The sequence below is a fragment of the Stegostoma tigrinum genome, chromosome 2, assembly GCF_030684315.1.
Source record: "Stegostoma tigrinum isolate sSteTig4 chromosome 2, sSteTig4.hap1, whole genome shotgun sequence".
NCBI lineage: Eukaryota > Metazoa > Chordata > Chondrichthyes > Orectolobiformes > Stegostomatidae > Stegostoma > Stegostoma tigrinum.
In genome coordinates this window covers 128,040,897-128,056,176 of record NC_081355.1, presented here as the reverse complement: position 1 = coordinate 128,056,176, position 15,280 = coordinate 128,040,897, and the positions used below count along the sequence as shown (strand labels likewise).

The 15,280-nt window shown below is 40.9% G+C and overlaps 1 protein-coding gene across 4 annotated transcripts in view; it reads left to right on the top strand.

Annotated features, from left to right (window-relative positions):
- The window catches only part of LOC125464484 (kinesin-1 heavy chain), a 117,227-nt gene that overhangs the window by 74,646 nt on the left and 27,301 nt on the right, over positions 1–15,280 (top strand). For all 4 annotated transcript variants that reach the window (XM_048556863.2, XM_048556853.2, XM_048556844.2 and 1 more), the window contains exons 13-19: positions 169–237; positions 765–971; positions 1,660–1,803; positions 8,346–8,531; positions 13,374–13,491; positions 14,898–14,959; positions 15,135–15,244. In XM_048556863.2, coding sequence (XP_048412820.1) covers positions 169–237; positions 765–971; positions 1,660–1,803; positions 8,346–8,531; positions 13,374–13,491; positions 14,898–14,959; positions 15,135–15,244 — 896 coding nt within the window. The remainder of the gene's footprint in view (positions 1–168; positions 238–764; positions 972–1,659; positions 1,804–8,345; positions 8,532–13,373; positions 13,492–14,897; positions 14,960–15,134; positions 15,245–15,280) is intronic.

Genomic DNA, 15,280 nt, shown 5'->3' with positions numbered 1-15,280 from the left:
TTTTTATTGATTATACATGAACAAAGGTCTCATTTTTAGCTCATAAGAAAAGTAGTTCTAAATTATGCTCTGGTATATCTTTTGCATGGGGAGGCTTTTTAGTGTACTGTTAGTATTATTGATGAATCATCTAACTGCAAATTGGTTGTATTCTAACTCTGGCTGCAGGATGAGGAAATCAATCAACAGAGTCAGCTGGTGGAAAAACTTAAGCAGCAGATGTTGGACCAGGAAGAAGTAAGTCTGATCAATCCTGCTGACATTTTTTTCATCTAGTTGTATTAGAGATGCTTTCGCTTATCCGACGATTGCACCTTGTGCTGATGATCATTGAAAGTATTTTTGAGCAGCAATGTGATGTAACTGTTGAGCATGACAGGCTTGTTTTTTTTCTATTTTTCTGCTTCATAGCTCAACGTGTTAAGATCACTTGTGCTGTTGGCCCTACAAATATTGCACTGGTTAACTAAGAATAGATCAGAGATCCTATCTGAGGCTATTCTAATTTCTACGCTATTAACCCAACATTGCATGCTGTGTTTACCCATTCAAGCATTGGGAGATTTTGAACTCCTTCACTGATTATCTTGAGAAACAGTGTTAAATATATCATTGAAGGATTTCTTAAACTTTCCGAATAAAATGACTGAAAGAATGCAGGTGTAATTAGGCAATTTTTATAATGTTAAGAAAACTGCAATACAGGAAACATGAAAGTAGTAGTGCTTTCACTTATCTGGTACTGATCTTGCATCATTTTGTAGCTTCTGGCATCTACCAGACGAGACCAAGACAACATGCAGTCAGAACTCAATCGCCTACAGGCTGAGAATGATGCCTCCAAAGAAGAAGTGAAGGAGGTGCTGCAAGCATTGGAAGAACTTGCGGTCAATTATGACCAGAAATCGCAGGAAGTTGAGGACAAGACAAGGGAATTTGAGCTACTAAGTGATGAGCTGGGCCAAAAATCGGTAAGAAATTGCACTCTATGAAAGCCTTTTGCAATTGTGCGCCATGTTAAAAACAGCTTGTAATGTCCTTGAAGATTTTGGTACTGTGTATGAATCAAGTTGAGAGATGACCTTAAAGAGGCTTATAAAATCATGGATATAGGCTTAATGATAGCTGTCTTTCCCCTAGGATGGGTGATTTCAAGATTAGGGGGCATATTTTTAAGATGAGAAGAGATTTAAAAATACAGTCAGTTTTCTCAGAGGGTGGTTTGCATGTGGATTGAACTTCCTGATGAAGTGATGCAGGCACAGTTGCAATGTTTAAAACACACTTCGAAAAGTACATGAACAGCAAAGGCTTTGAGGGATATGGGCCTATAGCAGGTAGGTGGGGACTAGCTCAATTTGAGATTATGGTCAGCATTGACTTGTTGGACCGAAGGGTCTGTTTCCATGCTCTATGACTCTAAAGATGAAATTTTTGCTAAATAATTGTAAAAAAAAACTGTGTACGCTATCAGGAGGACATTTTGTTTATTGATTGCTTTGGTGCAAATTAGTGTATGCTTGTACCGTTTTGTGTCAAACCAGCACTTCCACTTACTGGTTCAAATCTGATTCTCATTGGAAAGCTTAAATAACTTTTTTTTTCCTAGTTATGCTTGAAGTACTTTTTAAGATGATTACTTCAATTCTATTGATGCAGGCTACATTAACGTCCATTGATGCAGAGCTACAAAAACTGAAGGAAATGACCAATCATCAGAAGAAACGAGTTACTGAAATGATGACATCATTGTTAAAAGATCTTGCAGAAATTGGAATCGCAGTTGGCAACAATGATGTTAAGGTAAGCATACAATCTTGGAAAATTTGAGTTGCGGCTGTCTACCAACAAGCAAAAGCAACGTTATTATTGGGGAAACACAATTTTTAATCCTTTTATCCATTTCGAGGAATTTGAAAAATTAACATGCTGCTATCAGACTCAAATTCTGCAGTTAGTTTTCGTACTGCTTCGGTCTCAACTGTGTACTGAATGTTGCCTACTTGATGCAATGGCAACATTGTGCTTTTTATCATTGTAATTCTATCATAGACCTAATCCATTATCTTTCCAAACATGGTCCTTTCACGGTAGCATTGCCAACTTAAGAATTAAGTTTATTGTCATGTATTCAAGTACAGTGAAAAGTGAACGAAGATGCTATCCCTGGTACCGTCCATGCTACAAAGGGACCTAGTTACAAAATCTTAAGTACAAGGTAGAAAAGTGAAGAAATAGAGTTAAAAATTAAACATTACTGTCCTTCTGTAGCCATGGGCGCACAGTCTCTCCATGCTGGGCTTTCCCCACAAGGACTTGTGCTCCCCTGCATTGGGCCCACACTCCCCACAAAGACATGCTCTCTCCTATACTGGGATGAGTCCCTCACTGTTGTCTGCAATCCGGGCTTACCATTTGCCTTACTACTGACCACGATTGAGACTTGACATTCGCTTTGCTTATTGTGCTGCATAGATATCCTAATTTAAACTTATACACTCAGGCACTGTCTTTCAAGGACAAAATGCTTAGTTTCTGTTGCTGTTCCTTATTAAATGAAGGTGAGTTTATTACAATCCAATAAAAAATTAAGTAGCATGTGATAAACATAAATGAGCCATTCTTCAACCCAACAAGTATGCACTAGTGATTGTGTTCCATATTAGCTGCCTCTGCAGCTAACACTCAACTATGTAGAACAGAATGGCCAAAAGGCTGTGCAATTGTTACTGCCAATGCAAACCTCCTAAATTCAAAACCTCTACTCTGGCTGCTTCTAGACCAATGCAGCCTGTTGACTATCCAGAGAAGGACTTTAAAAAAGAACTAGGTATAATGGAGTAATGCCAAAATATGTTTCATCCTTGAATTTTAGGTAGATTTAGTATAGTGGAACACAGTAGTGATGAAGTATACTATTGCATATCTGCAGATAGTTTGCTTGAAAAGATAGATTTTCTAATTGGGACACCTGGACCTATTATGTAAACCATGTGGGTTTGCTAATTTGCCATTTGTCCTTCAGTTGTTGGGCCTGAAATTGTATTGCATGTTCGAAGCTAACACTGGTTCCTACTGCTAAGATTCCTTTGTCAGCACAGAACTTTGTGTCCCAGTTTTCTGGAAAGATGAGAAATTATTGAAAAGTATAGAATTTGCTTTATTGTGACCAAGCAGTTTTAGGCTCACTGCTTCCTGTTATCAAAGATATCTCACAAATGCATTTTGGAATATATGTAAAAAGATTTCATTTGAGACGAAGAAGAACAAATCTTGAAAATATGCACTCAAATTTCATAATTAATTCCTGAAATGTAACTTGAAATTCTGAAAATTGACTCCTGTGTTTAAAGCAAACCTACAAATTTGAAACTTCAGCCTCCTTGAGTATCTTTTAGTGTTTTTCATCTGAATAACTTTTCAAAGATAATTTATTCATTTTCTTGCAAGACTAGAGCAGGGGCTTCCAAATGTGTCTAAAGTGAATCACTGAACTGTTAAACATCCCTATTGAAAAGGGGAAGGAGACAAGAAACATAACTGTAGGTCAGTCAGCTTAACATCTTTAATTGGGAAAATATGCAAGATGTAATAGTGCACTTAGAAATGCGTGATCTGAGTCAGCATGGCTTCATGAAGGAGAAATCATGCCTGACAAGATTACTATAATTCTTTGAGGAGGTAACAAAGTAGGATAAATAAGAGAAACACTGGATGTAATATTTTTGGATTTTTTGGAAAGTGTCTTGATAAGAGCCTATGGTGACAGAGGTATGTTTTTGTGGATAAAGGTTTAGGTAACTAATAGAAAACAGATTTGGAATAAGGGGGACAATTTCAGGATTGCAACCTCTAACTAGAGTCGCAGGGATCAGTACTGTGGCCACAATTATTGACTATATATAGTAACTACTAATGAGGGTGAGTGTACTCCTGCCAAGTTTGTATATTACACAGATGGATGGGAAGGTACAGCGTGATGAAGACAGAGTCTGCAGTAGGATATAGGCAGGCTTAATGAATGGCAGATGGAATATATAGAACATAGAGCATTACAGCACAGTACAGGCCCTTCGGCCCTCTGTTGTGCCGACCTGTCATACCGATCTCCAGCCCATTTAACCTACACTATTTCATGTATGTCCATATTTACTTACCTATAATTTGAATTTTTTTGGTATTGAGAAATTGGTTGTTGATCACCCAACTGAAATAGGAAAAAGGAAAAAAACTGTTACGGCAGCCAACTAAAACAAATGCAAAGACCTAAAACTTATCAATTTTTCCCAAAATTAACACGGGAAAATTTGAGGTTATGCACTTCAGAAGGATATAGGAGTTGAGTGTCACTCTAAATAGAGAATGAACGTTGAAAGCTACAGAACAGATTTGGGAGTCCCTGTGCGTGAATGAAAAAAGGTTCACGTATTAATGAAATGTTGGCCTTACTTTAAAGAGAATGGAGTACAGAAGTAGGGAGGTTTTGCTAATACTACACAGAGCAGTAGTCAGACCATAGGTGGAATATTCAAGATAGTTGAGTCCCCCAGGTCTGTTGGGATTTATCCAAAGCTTCAATGGGAAGCGAGGGAAGAGTTTGCAGGGCCTTTGCCAATTATCTTTTCATCCTCACTGTCCTCAGGTATAGTGCCAGAAGATTGGAGAGTGGCAAACATCATTCCCTTGTTCAAGAAAAGGGAATATGGAAAACCCCAGAAATTACAGGCCAGTTAGTCTGTCGTGTTTGGTGGGCAAATTATTAGAAAGGGCTCTGAGAGATAGGATTTATGATCATTTGGAAAGGCACAGTTTGATTTGTGATAGTCAGCATGGATTTGAGAGGGGTCAATCATGCTTTACAAACCATATTGAATTCTTTGAAGAGGTGACCAAATGCGTGGATGAAGGTAGAGCAGTGGATGTGGTATACATGGATTTAAGTAAGATGTTTGATTAAGGTTTCCCATGGTAGGCTCATGCAGAAAGTAAGGAGGCATGGGATAGGGGAAAATGTGGCAGATTGGATTCAGAGATAACGGGAACTGCAGATGCTGGAGAATTCCAAGATAATAAAATGTGAGGCTGGATGAACACAGCAGGCCAAGCAGCATCTCCGGAGCACACAAGCTGACGTTTCGGGCCTAGACCCTTCATCAGAGAGGCTCTCTGATGAAGGGTCTAGGCCCGAAACGTCAGCTTTTGTGCTCCTGAGATGCTGCTTGGCCTGCTGTGTTCATCCAGCCTCACATTTTATTAGATTGGATTCAGAAGTGGCTGATCCTTAGACGAAGGGTGGTATTGGATGGAAATATTCAACATGGTGCTCAGTTACGAGTGGTATACCACAAGGATCTGTTTTAGTTCTTCTATTTATGATTTTTGGTAAATGATTCGGATGAAGGAATGGAAGGGTGGATTAGTACGTTCACGGATGATACAAAGGTGAGTTGAGTTGTGGATAGTGGAGAGATCTGTTCTAGGTTACAAGGGACGTTGATAGGATACAGAGCTGGGCTGAGAAGTAGCAGATGGAGTTTAACCCTGAAAAGTGTAAGATGAGCAGCATCTCAGGAGCACAAAAGCACCTCCAACCCCACCACACCCGGCACCTTCCCCTGCAACCGCAGGAAATGCTACACTTGTCCCCACACCACCTCCCTCACCCCCATCCCAGGCCCCAAGATGACATTCCACATCAAGCAGAGGTTCACCTGCACATCTGCCAATGTGGTATACTGCATCCACTGTACCCGGTGCGGCTTCCTCTACATTGGGGAAACCAAGCGGAGGCTTGGGGACCGCTTTGCAGAACACCTCCGCTCAGTTCGCAAAAAACAACTGCACCTCCCAGTCGCAAACCATTTCCACTCCCCCTCCCATTCTCTTGATGACATGTCCATCATGGGCCTCCTGCACTGCCACAATGATGCCACCCGAAGGTTGCAGGAACAGCAACTCATATTCCGCCTGGGAACCCTGCAGCCATATGGTATCAATGTGGACTTCACCAGTTTCAAAATCTCCCCTTCCCCTACTGCATCCCTCAACCAGCCCAGTTCGTCCCCTCCCCCCACTGCACCACACAACCAGCCCAGCTCTTTTCCCCCCCCCCCCCCCCCCCCCCCCCCCCACCCACTGCATCCCAAAACCAGTCCAACCTGTCTCTGCCTCCCTAACCGGTTCTTCCTCTCACCCATCCCTTCCTCCCACCCCAAGCCGCACCCCCCGCTACCTACTAACCTCATCCCACCTCCTTGACCTGTCCGTCTTCCCTGGACTGACCTATCCCCTCCCTACCTCCCCACCTACACTCTCTCCACCTATCTTCTTTACTCTCCATCTTCGGTCCGCCTCCCCCTCTCTCCCTATTTATTCCAGTTCCCTCCCCCCATCCCCCTCTCTGATGAAGGGTCTAGGCCCGAAACGTCAGCTTTTGTGCTCCTGAGATGCTGCTTGGCCTGCTGTGTTCGTCCAGCCTCACATTTTATTATCTTGGAATCTCCAGCATCTGCAGTTCCCATTATCTCTGAAGTGTAAGATGATTCATTTTGGAAGGACAAATTTGAAAGCAGAATACAGGGTTAACAGAAAGATTCTTGGCAGTGTGGAGGAGCAGAGGCATCTTGGGATTCATGTCCACAGTTCCCTGAAAGCTGCCACTTGGGTGGATAGAGGTTGTCAAGAGGTGTAGAGTGTGTTAGCTTTCATTAATAGAGGGATTGAGTTCAAGTGCTATGTAGTTATGCTCCAGCTTCTACAAAAATCTGGTTCGGCCACATCTGGTGTATTGTGTCCAGTTCTGGTTGTCTCTTTAGAGGAAAGATGTGGAAGTGATGGAAAAGGTGCAGAGTAGATTTATCAGGATGTTGCCTTGAATGGAGGGAAGATCTTAGGAAAGGTTGAGAGCGCTAGGGCTTTCTCTTTAGAACGACAAAGGATAAGAGGTAACTTGATAGAGGTGTACAAAATGAGCAGAGGTAACGATGGAGTGGATAGCCAGATACTTTTTCCTAGGGTGGAGATAGCCATTATGAGGGGACATAGTTTTAAAGTGAGTAGAGGTAGTTGTAGGGGAGAGGTCAGTGGTAGGCGTGTGGAATGCATTGTTGGAGAGGGTAGTGAGATCGGCCTCATTAGGGGCATTTAAGCAGCTCTTAGGTAGGCATATGGATGATAGTATAAGACGGGTGGAGGTTAGACCTTATGTTTAGGGTAGAAATTCGGCACAACATCATATATGGATAATGATGGGATAGTGTAGGGGGAGGGGCTTAGATTAGTTCACAGGTCAGCGCAACATCGAGGGCCGAAGGGCCTGTTCTGTGCTGTATTGTCCTATGTTCTATGAAGGGCCTGTACTGTGCTGCACAGTTCTGTGTTCTCTGAGCCAGCTAATGAACTGACCTAAAGAACGTTCTCTGGACTGTCCCCAGTGCCAATATGCCTCTCAATGAGTGGGCCTAATCTGATCACAGCATTCCAGCTGTGGCCTGTTAAGTGCCTTTTGTAGCAAACCTTTCTAATTTTATACTCCATTTCTTTTGAGAAGTTGAGTGATCCAAGGTACGTAGAACTTCGGCTTACAAGAAGTTGTGAATTGGCCATGTTTGGAGTTTCAAAGAGGTGACCATGTTGAAACATAAAAGATTCCGAAGAGTCTTGACAGAATAGATGTGGAGAGATTTTTCTTTTGGGAGAGCTTGGGATCAGAGGGTATAATCTCAGAATATAGGGTTGAGCGGTTAAAACAGATGAGAAACTTACGTGGGTTGTGTATCTATGGAATTTCTCAGGTTGGGTCACTACGATATTCAAGGCTGAGGTGGATAGATTTTTACTCAAGGGAATCACTGGCTATGGGGAAAAGGCAGAAAAGTAGAGTTGATGGCTATCAGGTCAGCCAGATCTCATTAAATGGCCTGCTTCTGGTTCTATGGTCTCCATTGTTTAAACAAACCGGCTAGATACACACAAATGGTCTTGGTGTTTGTAAGATATTAGAAAAATGATCAGATTTAGCCACAGCATGTTGCAGCTATCTTTTTTTGACCAAATTTTCAATGGCATTTCTTGACAGTGTCAAGTTTTGTTGCCTACTATTCCTTTGAAATTACTTGGGGTGCTTTTCTGTGCTAAATATGCTGTAGAAGTATAACCTGTTGTTTTAAGAATCATTTTGGCTTGAACAGTAAAGCTATTTTAGCTATCTCTTGTTGAATTCTGTTTGTTTCAATTTGCATTTGTTATTAAGGAAAAGACGTCTGGGCAATATATTCACTAATCTTTATTTGAAAGTAGTGCTGATGTTGTGACAAACTGTATGAACATAACTTATTTCTCTGCAGCCTGAGGGAAGTGGCCTCCTAGATGAGGAATTTACTGTGGCACGGCTGTACATTAGCAAAATGAAATCTGAAGTGAAAACCATGGTAAAACGCTGCAAGCAGTTGGAAAGCACACAGGTCGAGAATAACCAGAAGTTAGAAGAGAATGAAAAGGAACTGGCAGCTTGTCACCTCCGCATTTCTCAGGTAATTGATGGAATAATCTCAGAATTGCCAGCTAATTTCTTCTTTTTTTTTGTGCTGTCCTAGCTATAGCTTCAGTCCAAAGGGATGTCAAGGAAGAACACTTTTCTTTCCTCGCAGAGCTTCAATGAATCATAAAGATTTTCATCAGCTTGAACAATTCTTTGAACAATTAACCCTTTCTTTGTGTTTATATCAGGGCCAGAAGTTAATTCCATAAGGCAACTGAATGTCTGCAGTTTCAGATTTGGAGGAAAGGCCTTTTTTTTTGTTTTTGTGCAGTTGTGGGATGTCGATGTTGCGTGAGAAGGTGGTAATGAACTTACCTGAACAGCTGCAGTGCATGTGCTGTAGGTACATCCCTGGGGAAGGGGCACTGGATTTCAAGGGTTTTGGCCAGCAACATTGGCCATATATTTATGCAAGTCAGAATTGAATGTGGCTTGGAGGGGAATTTGAAGGTGGTGGTGTCCTGTGTACCTGCTGCCCTTGTCCTTCTCCATAGAAGTTATTGTGGTTTTGGAAGGTGCTGTCTAAGGATGTTTGAATTTCTGCAGTGCATCATGCATATAGTATACCCCGTTACTGAGCAGTGGTGGTGGAGGGAGTGGATGTGGAGCCAATCAGTTAGGCTACTTTGTTCTGGATGGTGTCAAGCTGCTTCAGTATTGTTGGTGCTATGTTCTTCAGGCAATTGGCGAGAATTCCATTTCACTTCTGCCTTGTGCCTTACAGATGATGGACAGGCTTTGCAGGATCAGGAGGTGAGTTATTCATCACAGTATTCCCAATCTTGGACCTGTTTTTGAAGTCACTATTTCAACTGGTTTCACCATATAGTTTCTGGTCAATGATAACATTAGAGTATTGATAGTGGAGGATTCAATAATGGTAACATTGTTGAATGTCAAGGGGCAGTGGTTGGATTATCTCTTATTGGAGATGATCATTACCTGGCATTTGTGTGGCATGAGTGTTCCTTGTCACTTGTTGGTTCAATCCTGGATTTCGTCTTGATCTTGTTTAATTTGAACATGTAATGCTTCAATATCTGAAGTCATGAATGGTGCTGAATGTTGTGCTATCATCAGCAAACATCCCCACTTGTGATGGAGGGAAGGTCTTTGAAGCAGCTGAAGACTTTTGGGCCTAGGCCATTACTGTAAGGAACTCCTGCACAGACTCTACAGCTGAGATGACTGACCTCCAGCAACCGCATCTATCATCCTGTATGCCAGTTATGACTCCCACCAGCAGAGGTTTCCTTTTGATACCCATTGTTTCCAGTTTTTTGCCAAGGCTCCTTGATGTCAAAGGCTGTCTCTCAGTCCTTGCTGCTGGAATTCAGCTCTTTTGTCCATGTTTGAGTCAAGGATGTAATGAGTTCAGAAGCTGAGTGGCCCTCACAGAACCTGAACTGGGTGTCAGTGAGTAGGTTGTTGCTAAGCAGGTGTTACTTGTTAGCTCTGATGACGCCTTCCATTACTTTTTACAAATGTTTGTAGACTGAGGCAGTAACTGGCCGGAATGGATTTATCCTGCTGGGCAATTTTCCACAAAGTTCGGTAGATGACTGTGTTGAACATGTTGGGTAGAAGAGTGACAAGTTCTGGAGCACAAGTCTTCAGTACTGTTGCCATCATGTTGTCAGGGCCTGTAGTCTTTGCATTATTTAGTGCCTCTAAGCCTTTCTGGATTTCGCAGTAAGTGAACCGAATTGGCTGAAGACTGACATCTGAAGATTGCTGCGCATGTTGTAGCTTAAACTTTTCACATGTTGGGCTATTCCATTGTTGAGGATAGGGATATTTGTGGAGCCACTTCATGGTCCTCCAGTAGGTTGTTAAATTGACCACCACCATTTATAACTGGATTTTACAGGACTGCAAGACTTAGATTTGATCCACTGGTTTTGGGTTTGCTTAGCTCTGTCCATCACTTACCTAGCAGCATGGAAGTGGTCCTGTTTGGTAGGTTGATACCTCTTTCTCTTGGGTATGCCTGATGTTGTTCCTGGCATAGCCGCCTGCATGATCCACTGGATTCAATATTCAGTACTGATGACTATCGAGCTGGATGGTGAGTAATTGAGTGGGGAACATGCTGGGCCATGAAGTTATAGTGCAATTATTTTGCTGTTGATGGCCCCCAGCACCTTTGTAGATGGTCAGTCTTGAGTTGCTAGATCTGTTTGAAATCTGTCCTATTTAACACTGATAATACCACAAAAGTGTGGGCTGTTTGTACCTAAAGAGTACGTTGCCTATTGTGAGCAACTGAAGGGAAACGCTGTTTGTCAGTCTTCCAATCTATGGGACCTACAGCCTTTGCATTTGGCATCGCACAGGCACTAAAATGCATATTGTGGAGTATGCATTTGTGTGCGGGACAGAATGCCTTTTATGGCTTGACTGCAAGATCTTATTCATGGCAAAGGCCACTCATGTTACTATGGGACTAAACCAGATGGTGGACATAATTTTGTTGCTTAGAGTGGTATGTGTAAGTATGACTGTTGGATGTTGCTTGACTATTCTTGAGATAACTCTCTCAATTTTGGGACTAGGTTCTAGATGTTAGTCAGGAGTTTGCAGGGTTGTTGTTCTGTTGCTTTAGCCACTGCCAGGTGGTCTGTCATCTGTTTCTCTCTCTTTCTTTTTGAGACTTTATAGTGATTGATATATTTCAGAAGGCAGTTGAGAGTCAGTGATATTGCTGTGGGTCTGGAGTAATTTGTAGGCCAGTCCGAGTAAGGATGGTAAATTTCCTTGCTAAAGGACATTTCTAAACAATTTTTTTTCTGGCAATCGTCTGTAGTTTAATAGTCATTATTAAATTTTTTAATTTCTTGAATTCAAATTCCATTATCAGCTGATGGGATTTGAGTCCATGTTTCCAGAATGTTACTTGGGTCTTTAGATTACTAGTACAGCAATAGTACCACTAAACAGTCTTTTGAATATGTTTTTCCTTAAAAAAAGCTATTTGTGGATATAGGAAGAGCATGAATAATTCTAAGTTCCCCAAAGCAAGCCACAAATTTTCTCTGATCAATAAGTCCATCAGGGCATCTGAGTAATACTACTTTTGTGTAATGAGTAGTGATGACCTCACTGCCTGTCAGGTTGGTGGATATAGAAAAGTTACCTGATTTCAAAGGAAATTAGGTTGACATGGTAGGAAGATACAGTTGGAGGGCTATTGTGATAGAGCAAGGTGTTAGAATTAATTGGATTGTTCAATAGGGGAGCCAGCATTGAATCAGTGGACTGAATGGCCTACTGACATTCTAAACTTTGCCGCCTTAAATCACCTTGACTTACCTGAATACTGGTAAACCTATAAGGGTAACCTGATGCCCTGGTAGAAGCTGTTCTGTGCTCTCTTCCCACTTGGGAAATTGATAAAAGATCCAGGTCTGAAATTTTAGCCCCAACAAATGTGTTTTGCAGTTGGCCTGTTGGTACAGTTGCAAAAGTTTCATTTCTCAATGTGATTCAAAAGGTAGATTGACAACTTGGACTCAGTATTATTAGGCCATGGCCAGTTTGATACATTTGACTAATAAATGGACGACCCTGATAGAGTGTCTCGAAATATTTGTTCATTTTATTCTACCCTCTGTTCATTTCAGGTAATATTTTCTGTCACTATCTTAATCTGTAAACCTTCCATAATTGGAGTGAAATTTGCACCTGACAATTCAGCAGACCATAGTACTATTGACCCTTGAAGTGGTAAACTGGCATTTTAAGGTGGGGAGAATAATTTAAAATTGCTATACTAGGGCATAAAATGTTGGCAGCAAATGTGCAAGCACTTGTATCCTATTTTGCTTCAAGTTTTGAAATTTTTTATTTGTATATAGAACATAACCGTTTTAGTTTAACATATTATCTATCCTTTGTTATCCTTGAGAAGATGCTGATGAGCTTCGTTTTAACCACGTCAGTCCTTTGGGTGAAGGTGCACCCCTAGTTCTGTTAGGAAGGGAATTCCTGGATATTGACCCAGCAACAGTGAAGAAACAGATATAGCTACAAGTCAAGAAGGTGTGTCTCTTGGCGAGGATCTCGGGTGGTGTTTTGCTGTGCATCTGCTGCCCTTCTGAGTGATAAGGTGTTACAAGTTTGGAAGATGTTATCCGAGGAGTATTGGTGTGGTAAGATTGTTGATTGCACAAACTGTTGTAATTGTGCATTGGTTTTGAAGGCGATATATAGAATGCTAATAAGTGAGATGTTTTGTCCAGGATGGTGTCAAACTGCTTGATTTGTTTGAGCTGTACTCTTCCAGACAAATAAAGAATATTGGAATCACAATGACTTAGATTTGTATTTAGTGGACTGGCTTTGGGGAGATGGGAGGTGTCTTACTGCAGAATTCCAAATGACCACCTCTCGTCAGATTTTATTTATGATTGGTCCAGTTCAATTTCTGGTCACTACTATGACCCAGGATGTTGTTCGAGTGATTCAGTGATAGTAATTCCATTGAATATAAATTTTATTCATTATAAACGGCTTCAATGAATAGCTGACAATTTTACTGTTTCTGTTTCCTGGGTTTATGTTGCCTGTTCACTGCGGGCCCACCCCGGTACGTTTTCCCACCACCTGTGCCAATGAAGTTATTTATTTACAGCCTATTGTAGTTATAGCTAGATCATTGGACCACAAAAACACATGCCTAAAAGTTAAAATGGTCATATTAATGTTTTATTTCATAACAATATCCAAAAAGGAAACTCGACAAATTTCGTAGCACTGCCTTTCTTTACCTGGAGGGAAAAGAGACTCTCTCTTATCTAAAACCATAATTTTTCTTTTAAATCAATAATACTAGCATGAAGCAAAGATCAAGTCACTTACAGAATATCTACAAAATGTGGAGCACAAAAAGAGACATCTGGAAGAGTCTGTTGATTCACTGAATGAAGACTTGGTCAAGCTTCAGGCACAAGGTATGTTAAGAGTCTTGGCTGTGGGCAAGAGTATATTTTGTTGTACTGTGTAGTATTTTTGCAGAACTCAAATATTTAATAACTTTGCAGTTTGTAGAAATATTCTGATGCCACGTGTTCAGATGCACCTGTTAAAAATTTTGCTTATTTTTCCTCTCCCAACTGCCTCTAAACCACCACCCACACCCAGTTTCCCCCTGCTTAGCTGTGCAATTGTCTACATTTTTGCCAAAATATCAAATTTTTGGAAAATGTAGACGATTGATGGTATCAATTTGCAGTAGTATTGTAGTCTGAAATTTTTGTAAGTGGTATTTTTGAGGTAGGGGAGATGAGTAAAATGAGATCAGATTTTCAACTCGGCATACTACAAGAATGAAGGTGGATGACGACATAATTTCGTACGGCTGGTTCACAGATCATAGTGAAACTAACCGCTTGCCAGTGATGGATATATACATCAACTACTCGAAAGGCCAATGTTGAGAGTTCTGCTTCCACAGCTGCACCCATTATCTTGCTGCAAAACTAAATCCTGAATGGAGATGTCCCCTTATTCCTTTGCATGCAATGGCAGACTGTCTCTTCTGTGGTGATCATTCAAATTTTAGAGCTTGCCCACTGTCAAATTAAGGTAAAATTTACACAAATGCTCGCAATATGGCGTGGGAGTAGGGCCCCTATTCGATCCCAATGTCAAAAACATATCCCTAAATGTCTTAACTTTTAATTTTTACAAAATGTCATCTCTCCTCAGTATGTTAAATGAAATTAGACCCTTTTTATATTTGGCCAATTGATCTTCATCTCGTTGCACCATGAGTGCCTGGATTAAGCACTCTATTTAATCATTGATTGGAAGGGCATGAGGAAGCTTGCAAATATTTGAGAGAGGGAGGAAGGGAAATCTGGTAGGAAGGGTGATAGACTTTGTACTGTTGATAATTTTGGCAGTGAGGTTAGCTGGGCTCTGCAGTCATTCTCAGTTTCAGAAATGGGGTAAACTGATAGGCATGGCAAAATAAAATTTTAACAGGGGAGGTGGGAGAGTGTAGCAAGACACTGTTCACAGCTGGGTGTGGTCATGCGTTGGAGTTCATCCAGCCATAAAATTCTTTGAGATGAGGCCAAAGTCAGAAAGCGCTCAGCAAAATTATCATAAATGCTGAGGAGTAGAGGCTAGGAATGTGTGCAGTCAGATTCAAGACAGGCCGAAAGCATGATCTAATGCCTAAATTCAATAATAGATCGAATCATCATCATCATCATCATCATCATCAAATGATAGTTTAGAGAATGTAATCATGAAAGTAAATGTTCAAACTGTTTCTACTTTGAATTTATCAAATTGTTGTAATTAGTTCAGATTTGATAGGTTGCAGGTAATGATTGTTTTGAATTTACAGAAAAAGTACATGAAATGGAAAAGGAACACTTGAACAAGGTGCAGACTGCCAATGAAGTGAAGGTAACGCTATTCTTTGTACTGTCAGAATTCGTTCTTTGTGTGCTTTTCTGCTGTGATGCTTTGTGATTGTGTAGATCTATATGTTATCACTTATTGTGAAACATTGACTGTGTGAATTGATTGTTTAGGCTTCAACTTGGTATATAATATTTCTACTGTTCGTTTCTAACTATAGAAAGCTGTAGAGCAACAAATGCAGAGCCACCGGGAGGCCCATCAGAAACAAATCAGCAGTTTGAGGGATGAAATAGAAAAGCAGGAAAAGCTTATTACAGACCTTCAAGAGTATGTTCTGCTACTTTTTACCTACAATATTTGAAA